We start from the raw sequence: 16906 nt of genomic DNA, 5'->3' as shown, positions 1-16906 counted from the left end.
CAGATAGTTTATCAAAGGTTACATGGACTTTTTCAAAATGTTACTTCGATTTATATGTAGAAAAAAATTTGCCAATTTTTTAAGTAAGCCAAGATAATAGTAATTACGTAAACATAAGGAAGTAAAGCTGTCACCAACCCAACATCAAATTCATAACAGAATGACTGATCACGCATCATAAAGTAAACTTTACTTATATGACTAACCACCACCTGCAACAGATGAGTCTTGCAAATTTAATCAGTCACTACGGATAAGGTTAAGAATCCCACTTTTACTAATGCGAATGACTTAATTAATTGGCATGTCGTCGTGAGACATGAGAAATCAAATGTGTCTAACTTATGATGCCAAAGAATTTCGATAAATGAACCCAAAAGCAGAGCATAGAGGGTGCAACTGGAATCATGCAAATACAAGGGAGAGAATAACTAAATTACATATTTAAATAATGCGTACAAAGTGCTTTGTTTAATTAAACCTTGAGATAAAATTGAATTCTATAATGCACATACTGAATATGATGTCAATGACACCTTACAAATATTACGAAACTTTCCTTTGACCTGTTGACCGACATGTGAAAATTGGCTCGTATTAAAAACGTGACATAATATACACGTCCTTACCTTTGAGAACATTCAAATTTTTTGTATAGAATATCCGAAAAATAGATAGTAAGGTAAATTTCATAACTATTTGTTGGTTTAAGCCCACAAATTCATATTATTTATCTCCTGAACCATTATTATAGAAAATTTTCACTGACATATGAGGACTGAAAAAATACACGATGTATAAAAGCGACTTTTATGTGTGACTTTCCGTGTGTGTCCGTTGTCCGTGTGTAATTGTAGGTACCACTCTATCTCTTCGTCTGGGTGTCATTGAAGGCAGCTGAGGAACAAAACTACTATTATTCCAAAGCCGTTCGTGTCGTGTTATTCCCGGTAGTTTAGAATAGGATCACTCGATTTCTTTTACATGGATGTCGTAAAAGGCGACCAAATGATGGCTTATAAACTTGGGATTCTTCTTTGTGGCGATTGGCTAGCAACATGCCACTATTTTAATCGCAATTTTATCATTAGAAATATTAGTATAGATAAGTCGTACAGCTAAACGTAGCCTTTCAGTTTTTGTAAGACTCAGTTTTTACGGCTCTGTTTACCACGATAGGGATAATACGTATGTATCAAAATTTAAATATTTCCATTCATCTAATTGTGTTTGATACTATGGTAAAGTGATATCAGTAGGAATACATTGATATCATTCACACCTTTGTGTGAATTACAAGAATTCAGAGTAAGATAAATATACTTTAAAGTCACTTACGGCAGTAAAACTTACCGGGTGCGATATTTTTGTAGTCTAAATAATCATAATACATCGTCATAATTATTATTCTTTTCTTTTAAAGTACCGACCAAAAGAAGGGGTATCATGGTTCGAAGAGTACCTACATCATAGCAGTGTTAAGAAAAAATTAAGGAATTCGGTATGCCGGGCACCTAATGCCGTTAAAAAAGGAAGAGCAACCTTCAGTGCTAGAAATTAGCCATCCAGCTAAATGAATCTCTGAGTCGTGATTACCTATGTGTGTGTGTTAGAGGAGCATCCCATAAAAGCTTGTATGTCTGAGAGTCAAATTTCAAAGATAGCAAGTAAATAATAAAATTTGTGTTTTATTCTATGTACCGGGTCCTATGTCTAAAACACTTTGGGTTGTAGGTAGGTATGGATTGTAATTACGCATACATTATTCAACGTCATCAGGCTTTATGAATAGAGACTATTTGGGAATATTTAACTGCCATATTCCTTTCTTACCCTACAGATTTTAGCAATAAAACATTACATCAGTATTTTTTTTCTATCATTTTTTAAAGAAAGAAATTTTTCTAATAAATAATTTTTCCATTTTACAAAATATCTCGGCAAACGTACTGCAGGCAGATTGCCGAAACTATTAAATCAGGAGTAATTTTATCCAACTAGAATTTACATATATCAAATCAAAAGAGTTAACTATCAACCTTGTAACCAAAAAATACCCTTTTCGTAGAAAGATTATATGTATGTCATGCAAAAGAGTAAAGAAGAAAAACTTTTTTTCATTTCGTAGGTTTTTATAAGTTTTTTAGTCGTGGGAGTTAAATTGTGTAGATAAACCAGTTTTAGTTCGTGTTTCGCATAATGTTTGCGTAAGACATCTAACTAAAAGTTTTCTACAAAATTTCTTAGTGTTATATTCAAAAATATTTTTTTAATCACACACATATGACACCATCTCATTCCAATGCATACTACTTGTAAAATTGATATGTACTGCTTGTTCATTGATTTTCTTAATTTTTGCATAAACATTCATCAACTGCATTAATAAAGCGACTTACGATTGAAATCACATGTTTAGTACTTTTTTTCTATAAGCTCGCGCATCCGCCTTCAAGAGGATCTCCCTACCGCGGTAATTATCTAAACAAGTTTTAAAGTACCCAGCACACATACCAATGTAACGCTTCAACCAGACAGACAAGTTATTCGTTTGATAACAACAACAGTCAAACATTGGAGGAAACACTAAAGCTAAAATGGAAACATCCAAAAGCAAAAATATTAGTGAAATGGAATTTACGAATAAAGACAGTGATGTGAATGTACGCACAAAAAGTGAAACGGAAAAAGAGAAAAAACTGACTATTATTCAAAAGATTAAGATGATAAAAGAGTTCTTCACAGTTGAACCTTTCCTGTTATGTTACATTTTGCCTATGATGATTCTGTCTATAACCGTGCAGAAGTTCAATACAGAGAAAGCTTGTCTAGCAGACCTTAATTATTCTCAAGAGATATGTGATCAAATACAACAAGGTGTTTCTAGTGATAATGACACAACTTCGGTCCTACTCGAGGCAAGTGAAGTAGCAATAGATATTAATACTTGGAAAGAACCCCTCACAAAGTTTGTACCTGCAGTTTTGATGCTCAATGTTGGAGCATGGAGTGACCGAACCGGCAACAGGAAGGCTTTAATGATGGTGCCAATCTTTGGAGACTTTTTGGCGTCACTTGGATATCTCTTGTCAACGTATTATTTTATTGAGTGGCCTTTATGGATTACGGCTCTGATTGAAGCATTGTGTTCTACGTTTACAGGAGGTTTAGTTATAGCTATATCCGGGGCTTACAGCTATGTTGCAGATGTGACAACTCCAGAATCCCGTACATTCAGGATTGGTTTAGTTGCAGTAATAGTGACACTGGGGATTCCTGTGGGAACTTCTGTAGGTGGTATTTTAACAGAATCTATTGGCTACTATGGCACATTTGGAGTGGGATCCACACTATATTTACTTGGATTTATTTATGCGTACTTCAGAATTCATGACGTTAAACGTGTGAAAGAAGAGGGTTCTTGCGGAACTAAATTCATGAATTTCTTACACCCTAGAAACTTTTGGGATACATTTTCGCTACTTGCTCGATCGAGAGGCAGGCGGCTGGTGCAAATATTTGCTATTATCTGGGCACATATTATCATCAACGGACCGGTGATTGGTAAGCCATAAGTTTTAAAAATTAATCATATTGTACACACAAATAATAATAATAATCGTGTTTACATTACTTTTTAATGCTGTGTAACACATGTGTATTTATTATTATTATAAATAAAAACAAATATTATTTTATCCAGCATAAGTTTATGCATAACCTTTACAAACTACGGAAATAAGTAAACTTAAGATAAGTCTAGAGGTCAAGTACAAAATTTTAGTAACCTTTGATATTTGAATCTTTATTTTACTTTTAAGTTGAATTTTATTATATTGGAACTATTAAATTTCAGGTTACATTTAAATTATATTTTAGCATAAAGTATAAGGAGTGCCGTGTGATTCTCAGCACCAATAGAAAAAAGAATAAGACCACTCCATTTCTTTCCCATATATGTCGTAAAAAGCGACTAAGGGATAAGGATTATAAACTTGGGATTCTTCTTTTAAGCGATGGGCTAGCAACCTATGACTACATATGAATCTCAATTCTATCTGTAAGCCAAACAGCTAATCGTGGCTTATCAGTATTTTCAAGACTGTTGGCTCCGTCTACCCTGCAAGGTATATAGAGGTGAATATATGTATGTATGTTTGTCTAAGGAGGTGCGCCGCTCTTGCTCGTTTGCTCTCTTTCTTGCCTCCCTCCAAATTTAAAAGGGGCGACGAAACACGTTACGCTTCGCGTAGCCAAGCCATTGCTAAATTATTGCTCTTATTTGTTTAAATTTACTATTAATTTCTTACATACAGGACGATATATGATATACAAAACGAGGAAAATTAGGAAAGAAGAAAATCAGTAAAACCTTTTCTTTAAAAAAGTCTCTTACTTTAGAACTACTCAATCTTCATAATTTGTCTTCTTTAGTTTAATTTTAATTATTTTTGTTTCAGGAGAATCTTCTGTATTATATTTTTATACTCTCATCAGGTATCAGATGGAAATTGTTGAATTTAGTTTATTCACCACCTACGTAATCCTCTTGGGTACCGCGGGTAAGTTGTGTGATGTTATCACTTTTATAAACTTTTGTCTTCGGACTTTCTACATGTAGACATTATTCTGTATTTGTATCAAAAAAGTACCTATTAATTATATGAAACGAGGTATAATTTTCTCTATTTTAGACGTACTAAATTGCAATTTTGAGAGGTAGAGGAAGTTCCACAAAGTCATTATCAATTTTTCCTATCCGTTTTCACTTTCTAAAAACGCTACCACAAATAACCTATAATAAAAAAAATATATAAATCCATAAAATAAATTTTTCTAGGAGACATTCAAACTATTTCTATAATAAGTTACTTTTAAAGTCTTTAAAAAATAAACTACTCCTTGTCTACAACCAAATAGGTTTGAACGTACTCAAATCTTGCTTTTGTACTCAGGTACTCTCATAGCCGTTGGACTTTTCAGTAAGAAAATGAAACTCCATGATGCTATCCTAGGGATCATCGCCACCTTCTCCAAGGTGATTGGTGCTTTTGTCTATGCGTTTGCACCTGATAAAACCTGGTTGTACACAGCCGCTGTTTTGGATATGTTTGGAAATTCTGGCGTCACGGCCATCAGATCTTTGGGCACGAAAGTAGTCGATGTAAATAGTGTTGGTAAGTTAATAAGGCATTATTCATTTGTCTTGTTTGTATGAGAAACGTGCTTAATGGAAAGTCACTCTAGTTCCAAAATATGATTACGATTCTGCATTGGATTGGATTGGATGATAAGGGATCCATACCCATTTTGAATCTTGTTTGTATAAAAAAATATAAAAAATAACAACATTCAAATCCTTCTAATGCCATAGGGCGTCAGACTGGTATTTTAGATTTTATTGTCGATTGGATGCATATTTTTATGAGACCCAACATGATCACGTTTACGTAATCAGTTGACGTAAGCTTTGAGATGAACACGTTATTATTTTCAATTTCGTATGATTAAAATACTACAGACATGTGAAACATAAAATTAAACATATTTGATAGCCCGTCTCTTATCAACCTCTTGGCCCAGAGTCCGTTTGTGACCAGGGAGCAACACCCATATGACCCACAGGGCCTAACATAGTTAAACTAACTATAGCGATAAAATGATTATTGCCCAAAGAATGTTTACTATGTGACGCTGACAATAAAATGGTACTTATATCAACGCTATGATTGAAGGAAGTCTCCAGACATACTTATTTACAATTCTGTTTTAGGTAAAATGTGTTCCCTAATAGGGTTTGTGGACGCAATAATTCCAATTGTAGCAGTTCCATTATACAGCCAGGTGTGGAATAATACACGGGATTGGTTTCCAGGCGCCATTTATGTTTTGGGAGGAGCATTGACTGTGCCTGACTTTTTGATATTTGTGTAAGAAAAACATTATACCTACTCGTACTATGCATTCATACAGTATTTATAGATTTACATTTTTATTTGTAAGGAAAAGACTCAGGGTAAGCCAGCAAGAAGTGTAAATCCTATTGTTTTATCTTCCTGTGGGAACTCCGGGAACTCCTCCCTTAGTTCACCATGTCATGTTCATGCCATGTTAATTTGAAATCTCTAGACCCCAACGATTTGGATTGTGCGTGGATATAACAGCTGTTACTCATTGTTCTCTTTTACATATTTAGATTTCACTGTTTCTGTTTTTAGGATTCTCTACATGATATACAAAAAAGAAGAAAAAGATATCGCCAAGAATATTAATACCAAGGAGATGTATGCTTACGAGAATGATGTCACTGCTTTATAGTAAAAAAAAATCCTCTGAGCGCTCTGAGATACCCTAAGAAACTTTTTGATGATAACTCAAACGTCATATTGTTTATGCTGTATTATTATTCCAAATTTGGCTATAATACACTTGATATGTTTTCTTAAACTTTATAAGTTTTGAAAAGATTGATCAGAGAATGGCGTCGCCAAGCATCCCCATCTATATAAATCGATTTGTCGATATTATTTGACTGGATTACGACGAGGCCTGACTGACTAACAGTGGACACTGACAAAAATTTGATTGTTTTAACGGCGAAAGGAAAAAGGAAGGCTCGAAGAATCAACAAGATTCTTTGACGTTATTTTTTTATACAGTGTAAGTTTAATAAGCCTATAATGTGTCCGTTTCTAGAAATAAATGTCTCTACAAGAAATAAATTAAGTTCTGAAATTTTTTACGTATTTATTTAATTCATCAATATAAATTATAGAATAAGACACACCATCCCTCACAACATTGCCAAAAACAACAGAATTAACAATATGGTAAGGAGGTCAGTGATGTACATATAAGTTGTGAGCAAATTGTTGTTGTAAGTCATGATAGGCCAGATAACACTAATCTGCTTATTTTTCTAGACACTTTGTACACCAGTTATTATACCAGCAACAAATTCCTACTTTAAAAACAATGAAGTAACTTATATGACATAAAATCTGACCTCCAATCCTCCTATGATTTTACAAACATTAATTTGCAAATTGATGATACGATCCTTAGAAACAGGTTTTATTGAAAAAGCAGTTTAAAAAAGAAAAACATAGCTTAGTGTCTGTTTAGTCGTTCGGTGCATAACAAGTGGTCCCAAAACAAAACTTACTAATATTTGTTATAATGAATCATGGTGAAAGTCAATTCGAGTTATCTGAAAATGAAAATAATAAACAAATGAACGACGATGAAACGAAAGGATCAAGTGAAGCTGTCTCATTTTGTGAAAGGATAAACAAACTTCGAAAATTTATAACAGTGGAGCCATTTTTGGCAATATACTTCTTAAGCAACGCACTTTCAGTTGTAGCGTCTCAAAAATTTATAACGGAAAGAGAATGCACAGTAGATTTGAACTATCCTGTAGATATTTGCTTTAAAATTGTGGAAGGTATTCATGATAATTCAACATTAACTATGAAAGATGCAGTTACCTCTGCTATTGGTAATTTATATACATGGAAGCAACCTTTGGAAAAATTTCTACCGGCTATATTCATTCTGAATATCGGAGCCTGGAGTGACAGAACTGGAAATAGAAAAGCGATCATACTTGTACCAATTATTGGACAAGTATTTTCTACGGCTACTTATTTAGCCGGCATATTTTTTTCATCAGCACCAATATGGATTATTTCACTTATTGATTCATTGATATTAACAGCTACTGGTGGATTGACAATTTTATTTTCGGGCGTATATTGCTATGTAGCAGATGTTACAGATCCCGATAACCGTACTGTAAAAGTAGGCGCAATTGGTATTGTGGTGTCAATTAGTGGAATAATAGGACAGTTAGTAGCTGGTGAACTCACACAATCTACTGGGTACATAGTTCCTATTGCTATATCACTAATATGCAGCATTTTCGGAGTTTTATATACGTATTTCAAAATACACGACGTTAATAGAAAAAAGGAAGAGGGTACTAGTTGTGAAAAAATTGCAAATTTTCTCAATCCAAAGAATTTTTGGGAATCGTTTTCTTTGTTGGCACTTTCAAAAGGAATACAATTTGTGCAGATTATTTTGATTTTGTCTGCGTATATCATCATATTGGGACCTCTCTACGGTATGTACTAAAGTGCGTATTTTTATAGATAAAATTCAAAATTTTACTCTAATTTTATATAATTATATTTGTTGTTGTTCTCCAACTATTTTTTACTTGTACAATTGTACTTTGAACGAAACAGTTGAATAACAACCCAAAGTTTTATATGTGAGCATATTAAACAAAAGAAAAATATACAATTTTTTTTTATTTATCAACTTATGTTAAATACGTACAATTTAAAACGCTAAGTAAATTATCTTATATTATAACCATAAGTTAATATTATGTAGTAAGTTAGTATATTTTTTTAAACCGAGAACAAGTACAGTATTTCAACCACCGTATAATTTCTGCTTTCATTGTATTTCAGGGTTATTTTCAACGCTATATAATTACCTTCTCGACCGTTACTCCATGAATGAAGTGGAATTCACTTGGTTTGATTCCAGTGTTCAGATAATAACGTCAATAGGTAAGATAATACTCATTTAATTTACTTTGACAAAATCAGTTGTAGATATGATGATGACAAAGTTGATATAATATATCCAGATAGATATAAATTTTGTCAATCACCCAGAATGAATGAATATGATAGTGGTAACACTATTGCATGTTATCTGAATAAAATAGCACCTACACCTTTCTTTCAAAAGACACGAAATAATAATGATAGGAAAAAAATACTTTATTAAACTGATTTATCTAAGTTTTTTAAAACACCTTAAAATTTTGCATCTTTGTATTATATGTATGTACTCGTATAAAAAGGTATGTATTTGATGCATGTATGTATTATGTGCACTTCCTATGGGGGACTGATTTTCGCCTGAGAATTTAATTCAACATGTAGAGTATTTTTCCACCAAAAACATTCTGTGAAAAACTAGCCAAGACTCGATGGAGCTGCTTCAGAGGTTCTCAAAAAACGGCCTGAAAATGCGGCGAAATGGGTCCAGTAAAGGACGGTACGGAAGCACTGCCCTGCCCCAGCTAGGTAAAAAAGATAAATCATTTTAGTAGAGTGATAGATATCATACCTCCTTGACACAGGAAAACCAAGCTTAAGCGAAACGTGACTTATAAAGTCCTTAATATTTTTTTTCTTTTTTTTCCTTTACAGGTACAGCCATAGGAGTCAAACTTTTTACAGATACCCTGAAAATACATGACTCTCTTTTGGGAGTTATCGCAACATTTTGCAGAGCAACCAGTTACTTCATATATGCTTTTGCCAATAACCGTACTTGGTTATATATTGGAGGTGTTTCTGATATATTTGGAAACATTGGAGTTGTTGCTGTTCGATCCATGAGTACTAAAATTGTAGATTCGGGTGATATAGGTAAGATAACAAATTTTAATGAAGCCTTTTGAAATGTATTAATTAATATTCTTAATCATAAACTAGCCCAAAAGCTACAAGTGTACTTAATATGTTAGTTATATGCAACATTTCTGCAATGTCAAGAAAACTTAAATAAAAAAGTGACTGATGTGTTTTTCAACACATCCGGCTCTTCTTTATGGATTCGCAGAAATTTGGGAAAGCCCGTGGATTGGAAACCAACCCTTAAGCAATACTAAAGCTACTTTAAAATCTGAATCAATTGAAAATAGTTTTTTTTGTAAATACTTTGCTATCAATAATAAAATGTATTGTCAGTTATTTCAGTTCTCATACATTATTATTACTATAATTTCATTTTAAATTTTTCAAATACTAAAATATGTGTTTCAGGTAAACTGACTGCAATCATAGCTCTCGCTGATTCTTTGACCAGTGTCACAGCAATCCCCTTGTACAATCAAGTCTGGGTCAACTACAAAAAGTACTTCGAAGGAGCTGCTTACCTCATGGGATCTGTATTGACTATACCGAACTTCTTCCTTATGTTGTAAGTAATTTCATTTACGCGTCGTTGTCTATTCTAGCCAATTCTTGCCTTTAAGTAGTAAGAAGAAGAATCAAATCTGTAATACTCATCGTATTTCAGATTTGATTCTTCTTCTTCAGAGCAAGCTAACTGGTTAAAGATTGTATCGAAAGTAAGTTGATAAAACGTGAACTATGTTCATAAAATTATTTACTCGTTTGTTGTGTGTGATAAAAGGGACTATTCAAAATTATTAGTAAATAAATAAGCTTGCGCCCAAATTTTAATTTTATGACAAAAAACCTACAGGATTTAATATACATATATAGGTATGCTTAGTTTCGGCTTTTGCTTGCCTTGATAAATCTGTTTCATTTTTGGAAGCTTATGATACTTATAATAATTCCGGTGTAATTGTATTTCAGTTTGCTGTACTACATCGATAAGAAACAAAAGAAAGATGTCGTCACCAATCCCGATTCTAAAGAAAAACATGTGTATAGCAATGAAATTACAGCACTATAATTCTACAATTCAGCTGTCAGAGCATCGTTGTTTTATTTGTTATAAATTCCGTATACTCCAATATAATACTGACGTTGGAAAACAAGCAAGTGATTTTTTATTAGTATTACTAAATACATTTATTTACTGTATAAGCTAAAAATGGATCATTTTAATTCATGTAGTAGGTATTGTTTTTTTAATTAATTTTAAGCCGATCCCGAAGCCGAGCCGACCGCCTATAAGAACAATCCAAAGTTTGTTTAAATTGATCCCTTGATTGACTTTAACAATTTGCACAGGAAGAAAAGCAGCTAGTTCACGCCTTGTTATTTTTCGCTACCAAGCTAGCACAAAATTATACATGCACTAGATAAATGTACGTCTATTATCTAAAACACAGGTAAAAGTCTCAAGTCTCAAGTAAAATGAGCTGAATGGCCTTATGATAGAATTGTTAAAGTGTGTAGATTTAAGTTTTGACTTGTGAATGTCTTATAACGTATCCGTGATATTATTATAAGAAACAATTAAACTTATTCGACAACTTAAAGCTTCACGACCTTGACGGTCTAGTCTAGTCTGACAAATTTTTATTATGAAATTTATGTCGAAATAAAATTATTTTTCTAATATTCAATGTATATTTTATTTGGTACAAGTTTTATTTTCATTATTATATTGCATTCTTAAATTGCTTTTGGTTTGTGTAACTATATACATACACCTTTGTAACTTTTTTGGAAACCGCTATTTCTAAAAAGTTTGTTGTTTATTTACAATTTTTTTTAATTACAATTATTTTATGTATGGATTATACTCGTACAATAAGGATTTTTTAATTTTTTTGTAGTTTTTAAATGTAAGTAATAAAGGGTATTTCGCAGCAGGAAAGAGGTTGTTTTCCTTATAGCTGTCTGATGCAGAAAATTGAGGCGAAAATACTTATATATTATATTTTTTTTGAATGCATGTATATACAAGTATGTAAGAATAGCTTTATAACAGTTGGATTTATTTCTTTTTAATTAAAAAAAGTAAGAAGGCTCTGTAAATATAATTTTTATGTTGGTGAAGTGTCAAAATCGGTTAAGTAGTTTTTGAGTAATTTACAATTTTGAAAAAGTGCTGACGCGTTCGCGGCGAACCATTTTACCCAAAATTATCGCCTGATGTAAAAGTGAGTGCAATTATGTGAAACTGTGACTATGTATGTGAAAAAAATTATTTATATGTGTCTTATATATATATACTAGCTTTCCGCCCGCGGCTTCGCCCACGTGTAATTCGGTTATATATAGCGTTTTTTAATGATCTCGACAGGGCTTTTTCTTCCACAGGCTGAAATCTTGTTACAACTGGAATTAAATATAGCCTGTGTTACTCAGGGATGATGTAGCTTTCTAATGGTGAATGTTTGAAATCGATTCAGTAGTTTCGGAGTTTATCGATTACATGTGTAAACAAATATAGTCTGATAGTCATCATCCCATGTGAATGAGCTGATGATGGAAGGTACAACTCCTCAACGGTTAGGAGTTGAAAGAAAATTCTTACGAAGTTATACGTACATGTGAGGCTATTAGGTTGCATACATACATACATACATAAAATCACGCCTCTTTCCCGGAGGGGTAGGCAGAGACTACCTCTTTCCACTTGCCACGATCTCTGCATACTTCTTTCGCTTCGTCCACATTCATAACTCTCTTCATACAAGCTCGGCGGTTTCGGGTACTTTTGACCTGACCCTTTACCAGGACGTCCTTAATTTGATCAAGATACGTTCGTCTAGGTCTTCCCACTCCGACCTTTCCCTCCACACTCTCCTTGTATATCTGCTTAGTCAACCTGCTTTCATTCATCCTCTCCACATGACCGAACCATCTTAACATACCCTTTTCTATTCCTGTAACTACATCTTCTTTCACATCACAACATTCCCTTATCACGCTGTTCCTTATCCTGTCACTCAATTTCACACCCATCATACTCCTTAACGCTCTCATTTCCACTGCATTTATTCTGCTTTCATGCTTCTTTTGCCATACCCAACTTTCACTCCCATACATTAATGTCGGGACCAACACGCCCCTGTGCACAGCCAGTCGAGCCTTTTTGGATAGTTTCTGACTGCTCATAAAGGCATGCAAAGCTCCATTCACCATGTTCCCCGCGTTCACTCTCCTTTCAATATCACTATCATACTTGCCATCTGATGTAAACTTTGATCCTAGATATACAAACTCTTTCACTTGCTCCACTTTTTCTCCTCCAATCAAAATATTACATGCTGTCATTTCTTTCTCCATTTCAAAAACCAGTGTTTTAGTTTTACTTACGTTCACTTTCATTCCTTTCTCTTTTAAAGCTTCATGCATACAGTTTACCATCTCCTGTAACTCCTCCGCTGATGACGCCAGTATAACCTGATCGTCGGCATAGAGCAGACATTTGACGAGTAACTCATTCATCCTTAATCCACTTTTAGACTCTTTCAAATCTGTCAAACAGCTATCCATAAATAGGTTGAACAGCCACGGTGACGCAACACATCCTTGCCTAACGCCTTTCTCAATCTTAAACCACTCAGTGTGCGCTCCGTTTATCCTGACACAAGCACTCGAATCCTCATATAAGGATTTCAGTGCTCGTATTAAGAGACTGCTCACCCCATGCATAGAAAGTGCTGACCACAATTCATTCCTCTCAACTCTGTCATAGGCCTTTTCCAGATCTACGAATGTGCAATAGACTTTTTGACTCTTGGCCAAAAACTTTTCGGCTATGCACCGCAAGGAAAAGACCTGATCAGTACATCCCATTCCCTTTCGAAATCCCGCTTGAGCATCCCATATTTTGTCATCAGTTTCATTCCTGACTCTATTAATCAATACCTTAGCATACAATTTGCCGACGACGCTAAGCAGGCTTATACCACGATAATTTTTGCAGTCCAGCTGTGACCCTTTTCCTTTGTAAAGTGGCACGATAACAGCCTTACACCAATCTTTTGGTACTCGGCCGCTTCTCCAACACAAATTGAAAAGGCAGTACAACTGACTAGCTACTACGCCTTTTCCTGCTTTAAGCATCTCGACCGACACTCTATCACACCCAGCAGCCTTTCCCGCTTTCATACTCTTAAGTGCTTCCACAATTTCGAACATTTCAATTTCGCCTTCCATCTCATTCTCTTTTTCTTCGCTATAGCAGAAATCTTTCTTATTTCCTTCCTTTTTTTCAAATAAACTTTCAAAATAGTCCTTCCATATCTTTAGTACACATTCTTCTCCTTTCACAACGCTACCATCCTGGCATCTGATCCTAGTCAGCTCTCTGGTTATAGTATTTCCTCGGGCTGACCTTACGGATTTCCAGAATACTTTCAGATTTGACTGAAAGTCTTCTGATAGCCTTTTATCAAAATCCTCTTTATACTCTTCTTTCTTTCTAATCACAGCTTTCTTAACCAAATCTTTCATTTTCTTATATTCCTTACGTGCTTCATTCACATCTTCATCTATAACCTCTTGCATTCTTAAGTTAGCTTTTGCTGCTAACAAATCCAGCCATGCTTTCTTCTTTAATCGCACAAGTTCTTGCACATCTTTACTCATCCACGCATTTTTGTGATTTTTTCCTTTCCTTCTTCTACTTACACCACACACTTCAACAGCTACTTTCACAATTCTTTCTTTAAATTCCTTCCATCCATCTTCAATATCGCTCATTTCCTCTAAATCTTCAAATTCATCCTTCAGTCTATTAATATACTTCTTACCTACATCCATATCTTGCAAATTTTCTACTTTTACTCTTTCCAAAGCGCTGGTTTGCTCCCTTACCCTGTGCCGCCAGCGATTGAAGATACCCCTTATCCGGGATATCACCAGTAAATGGTCCGAGTTAGAGTATTAGGTTGACCTGATAATAAAAAGTAAATCTCATTTACGTTAAGAATTTAGGTGAAAATGGATGCGGACAAATTTCGTCTCTTCACTTGTTTCCTTTTAGCTGTTTGTATGGGTAGTGTTAACACAAAATAGGGATTTAAAGGCGTGATGTTATTAATGTTATGCATGTATGTACATAATTATGTATGTTATTATGTATTTTAAAGAGACGACTGAAATTTGTCATACAAAGTCTTTTTTTTTAAGGATGGGAAATCATCAAATGACCTCTCCCGCTCTGGGTGGAACGGAAGGGAGTGTCAGACTTTTACTGACTAAAACCCACCTCGTTCCTTCAGTTGCCCTTTGCGTTCCGGGGCCACGGTATCTCGTTAGAACTTTCCCGCAGCCCCGGCTCAGTTTATCCCGTTTCCCCCCCTTGGGGGTTGACATTTCAAAAATACCTTCTTAGTGCTCACTTATGTTACTAAAGGAACCTCTGTTCAAAATCTCAGACTCCTATACCGAGCGGTTTCGGCTGTGCGTTAATAAATCAGTCACCCAATCGCACCCCCTAAATCACGATTGGAGGGTAGTTTGAAAAAACTTATAATGTCAAACATATTTACTTGCCTATGTACGTGTTCATGCCAAGTTTCAAGTTTATAAACCCAAGGAATAAGATTTTTCATAGAAACGTTTTTACCCCCTTTCCCCCCCTTGGGGGTTGAATTTCCAAAAATCCTTTCTTAGTGCTCCCCTACATATCCCAAGGAACCTACATTCCAAATTTCAGCTGTCTACGACCAGTAGTTTCGACTGTGCGTTGTCTGTCAGTCAGTCACTCAGTAACGGAAGAGTTTTATATATATAAGATTTATAACGTATATTTTCCTCAAATATAGATAAGGTACCGTGTGGCTCCCGGCACTTTAAAATAGAAACACTTTATATCTTTCCCTTGAATGTCGTAAAAGGCGGCTAAGGGAAAGGCTTATAAGTTTGAGATTCTTCTTGTAGGCGATGGGCTAGCAACTTGTCACTATTAGAATCTCAATTTCATTATTTACCTCTACAGCTTAACGGGGCCTTAGTGTTCTCAAGACTATTGGCGCTGTCAACCCTACAAGGATTACAGACGTGACTATATGTATGTATGTAATCTTTTGGCAGTGTGTACGTGTGTGTGTGATTTTCCTGTCCAAATCGCCACTAACATATTCGACGTGAATTAAAACGAGCACAATCACTACAATGCAATAAATTGCATATTTATTACGGTAATAAACTGAACGTCGGGCGCTCTCAGGGCCGAAGAGAGAGAACCAATTCTGGGTCGTTTTACGATCTTATTGGAAAAATGTAAAAAGGTAACAAATTTAATGACACCTGCCCAAGAATTTGTGATGTCATCGCGGGCTCCAACAGAAGACTAACTTATTGAACTAAGTTAGCTAGCACCAGAAAAATCTGAAAAAAAAAAGTCTCAAAGAAGTGGTTAGTAGTAAATGTATGTAAGTATATAGTCATGTCCCTTGCGGGGTAGACACAACCTACAGTCTAAACTGACTAGACTAGACTGAAAGGCCACTTTCAGCTGTATGGCATTGAGAGTCAAATAGTAACAGGTTACTAGCCCATCGCCTACAAAAGAATCCCAAGTTATTAGGCTATCCCTTAGTCGCCTTCTACGACAGCTGAACCTGTTGGCCATGTCTGGACCGCAAGGGATGTAGACGTGAATGAATATTTGTATTGTATGTTACTGATAAATAACAAAGTAATATGAAAGTAACCTGTAGTGAAATTTATATAGTAAAACTTATTAAATTTTAAAGTGGATCAAGAATAATTAAAATAATCAGACAGGTTTTAAACTGTCCTTACCTATAGTTAAGAAAGAAAAAGAAATGTGTTGCCTTTCAAAATTCGTCCTTCTGGAATTAAAAGGCCTAAGGTACTTACGTGATAGGTAATTTGAACTTAATGAAATGATTAAGAACTCTGTGCGCGATTCCGACCGCGCCCTGGTCCTGATTTTTCTAATGTTTAATTGCTGTTGATTTGCAAACTTACGCTTAATTTAATTTTCCTGTTCGGATATAAGGAATTAAGGTTCAAAAGTGGCAACAACAAGTGAGAGGTCAGTAGATGCAGTTTCCGTATGATTAAATACACTATTATAAACGAAGTTAAAGATACAATGTAACAAAATATCAGAACTACTGTAAACAATCACGCAGATAATAGTTATAATAAATATGAATAATTAATATACATGAGAAAATCGCAAAGATTGTGTAAGCACCAAAACTTGAGACTTGGAATACAAACTCAACGATAGGATATTTTTAATACGTAAATAAATAAACATAAAAAACCTAAACTAATCTTTATCGGTGTGGATCGAACTCAGAACCTTTTGTAAAATCTAACCACTGTGCCAAAAAGGCCGTCATACTTAACTAAGAAACAAGAGACAAAAGAAACTATTGAAATTGAAACACTAAACAAAA

At 34.5% G+C, this 16906-nt stretch overlaps 2 protein-coding genes across 2 annotated transcripts; both read left to right on the top strand.

The window, feature by feature from the left end:
* The first annotated feature begins 2564 nt into the window (after window positions 1-2564).
* On the top strand, window positions 2565-6683 carry LOC106132777 (proton-coupled folate transporter). Its single transcript, XM_013332305.2, has 5 exons — window positions 2565-3564; window positions 4461-4562; window positions 4956-5177; window positions 5774-5930; window positions 6219-6683. Exons 1-5 carry the CDS (start codon window positions 2598-2600, stop codon window positions 6316-6318), a joined length of 1548 nt encoding a protein of 515 aa, XP_013187759.2. The 5' UTR covers window positions 2565-2597; the 3' UTR covers window positions 6319-6683.
* A 449-nt stretch (window positions 6684-7132) lies between these two features.
* On the top strand, window positions 7133-11175 carry LOC106132778 (proton-coupled folate transporter). Its single transcript, XM_013332306.2, has 5 exons — window positions 7133-8128; window positions 8484-8585; window positions 9237-9458; window positions 9855-10011; window positions 10416-11175. The coding sequence occupies exons 1-5, from the start codon at window positions 7180-7182 to the stop codon at window positions 10513-10515; spliced, it is 1530 nt and encodes a 509-aa protein (XP_013187760.2). The 5' UTR covers window positions 7133-7179; the 3' UTR covers window positions 10516-11175.
* Window positions 11176-16906: the final 5731 nt, after the last annotated feature.

The sequence above is a fragment of the Amyelois transitella genome, chromosome 19 (assembly GCF_032362555.1).
Source record: "Amyelois transitella isolate CPQ chromosome 19, ilAmyTran1.1, whole genome shotgun sequence".
NCBI lineage: Eukaryota > Metazoa > Arthropoda > Insecta > Lepidoptera > Pyralidae > Amyelois > Amyelois transitella.
This window is presented reverse-complemented; position numbering and strand designations above follow the sequence as displayed.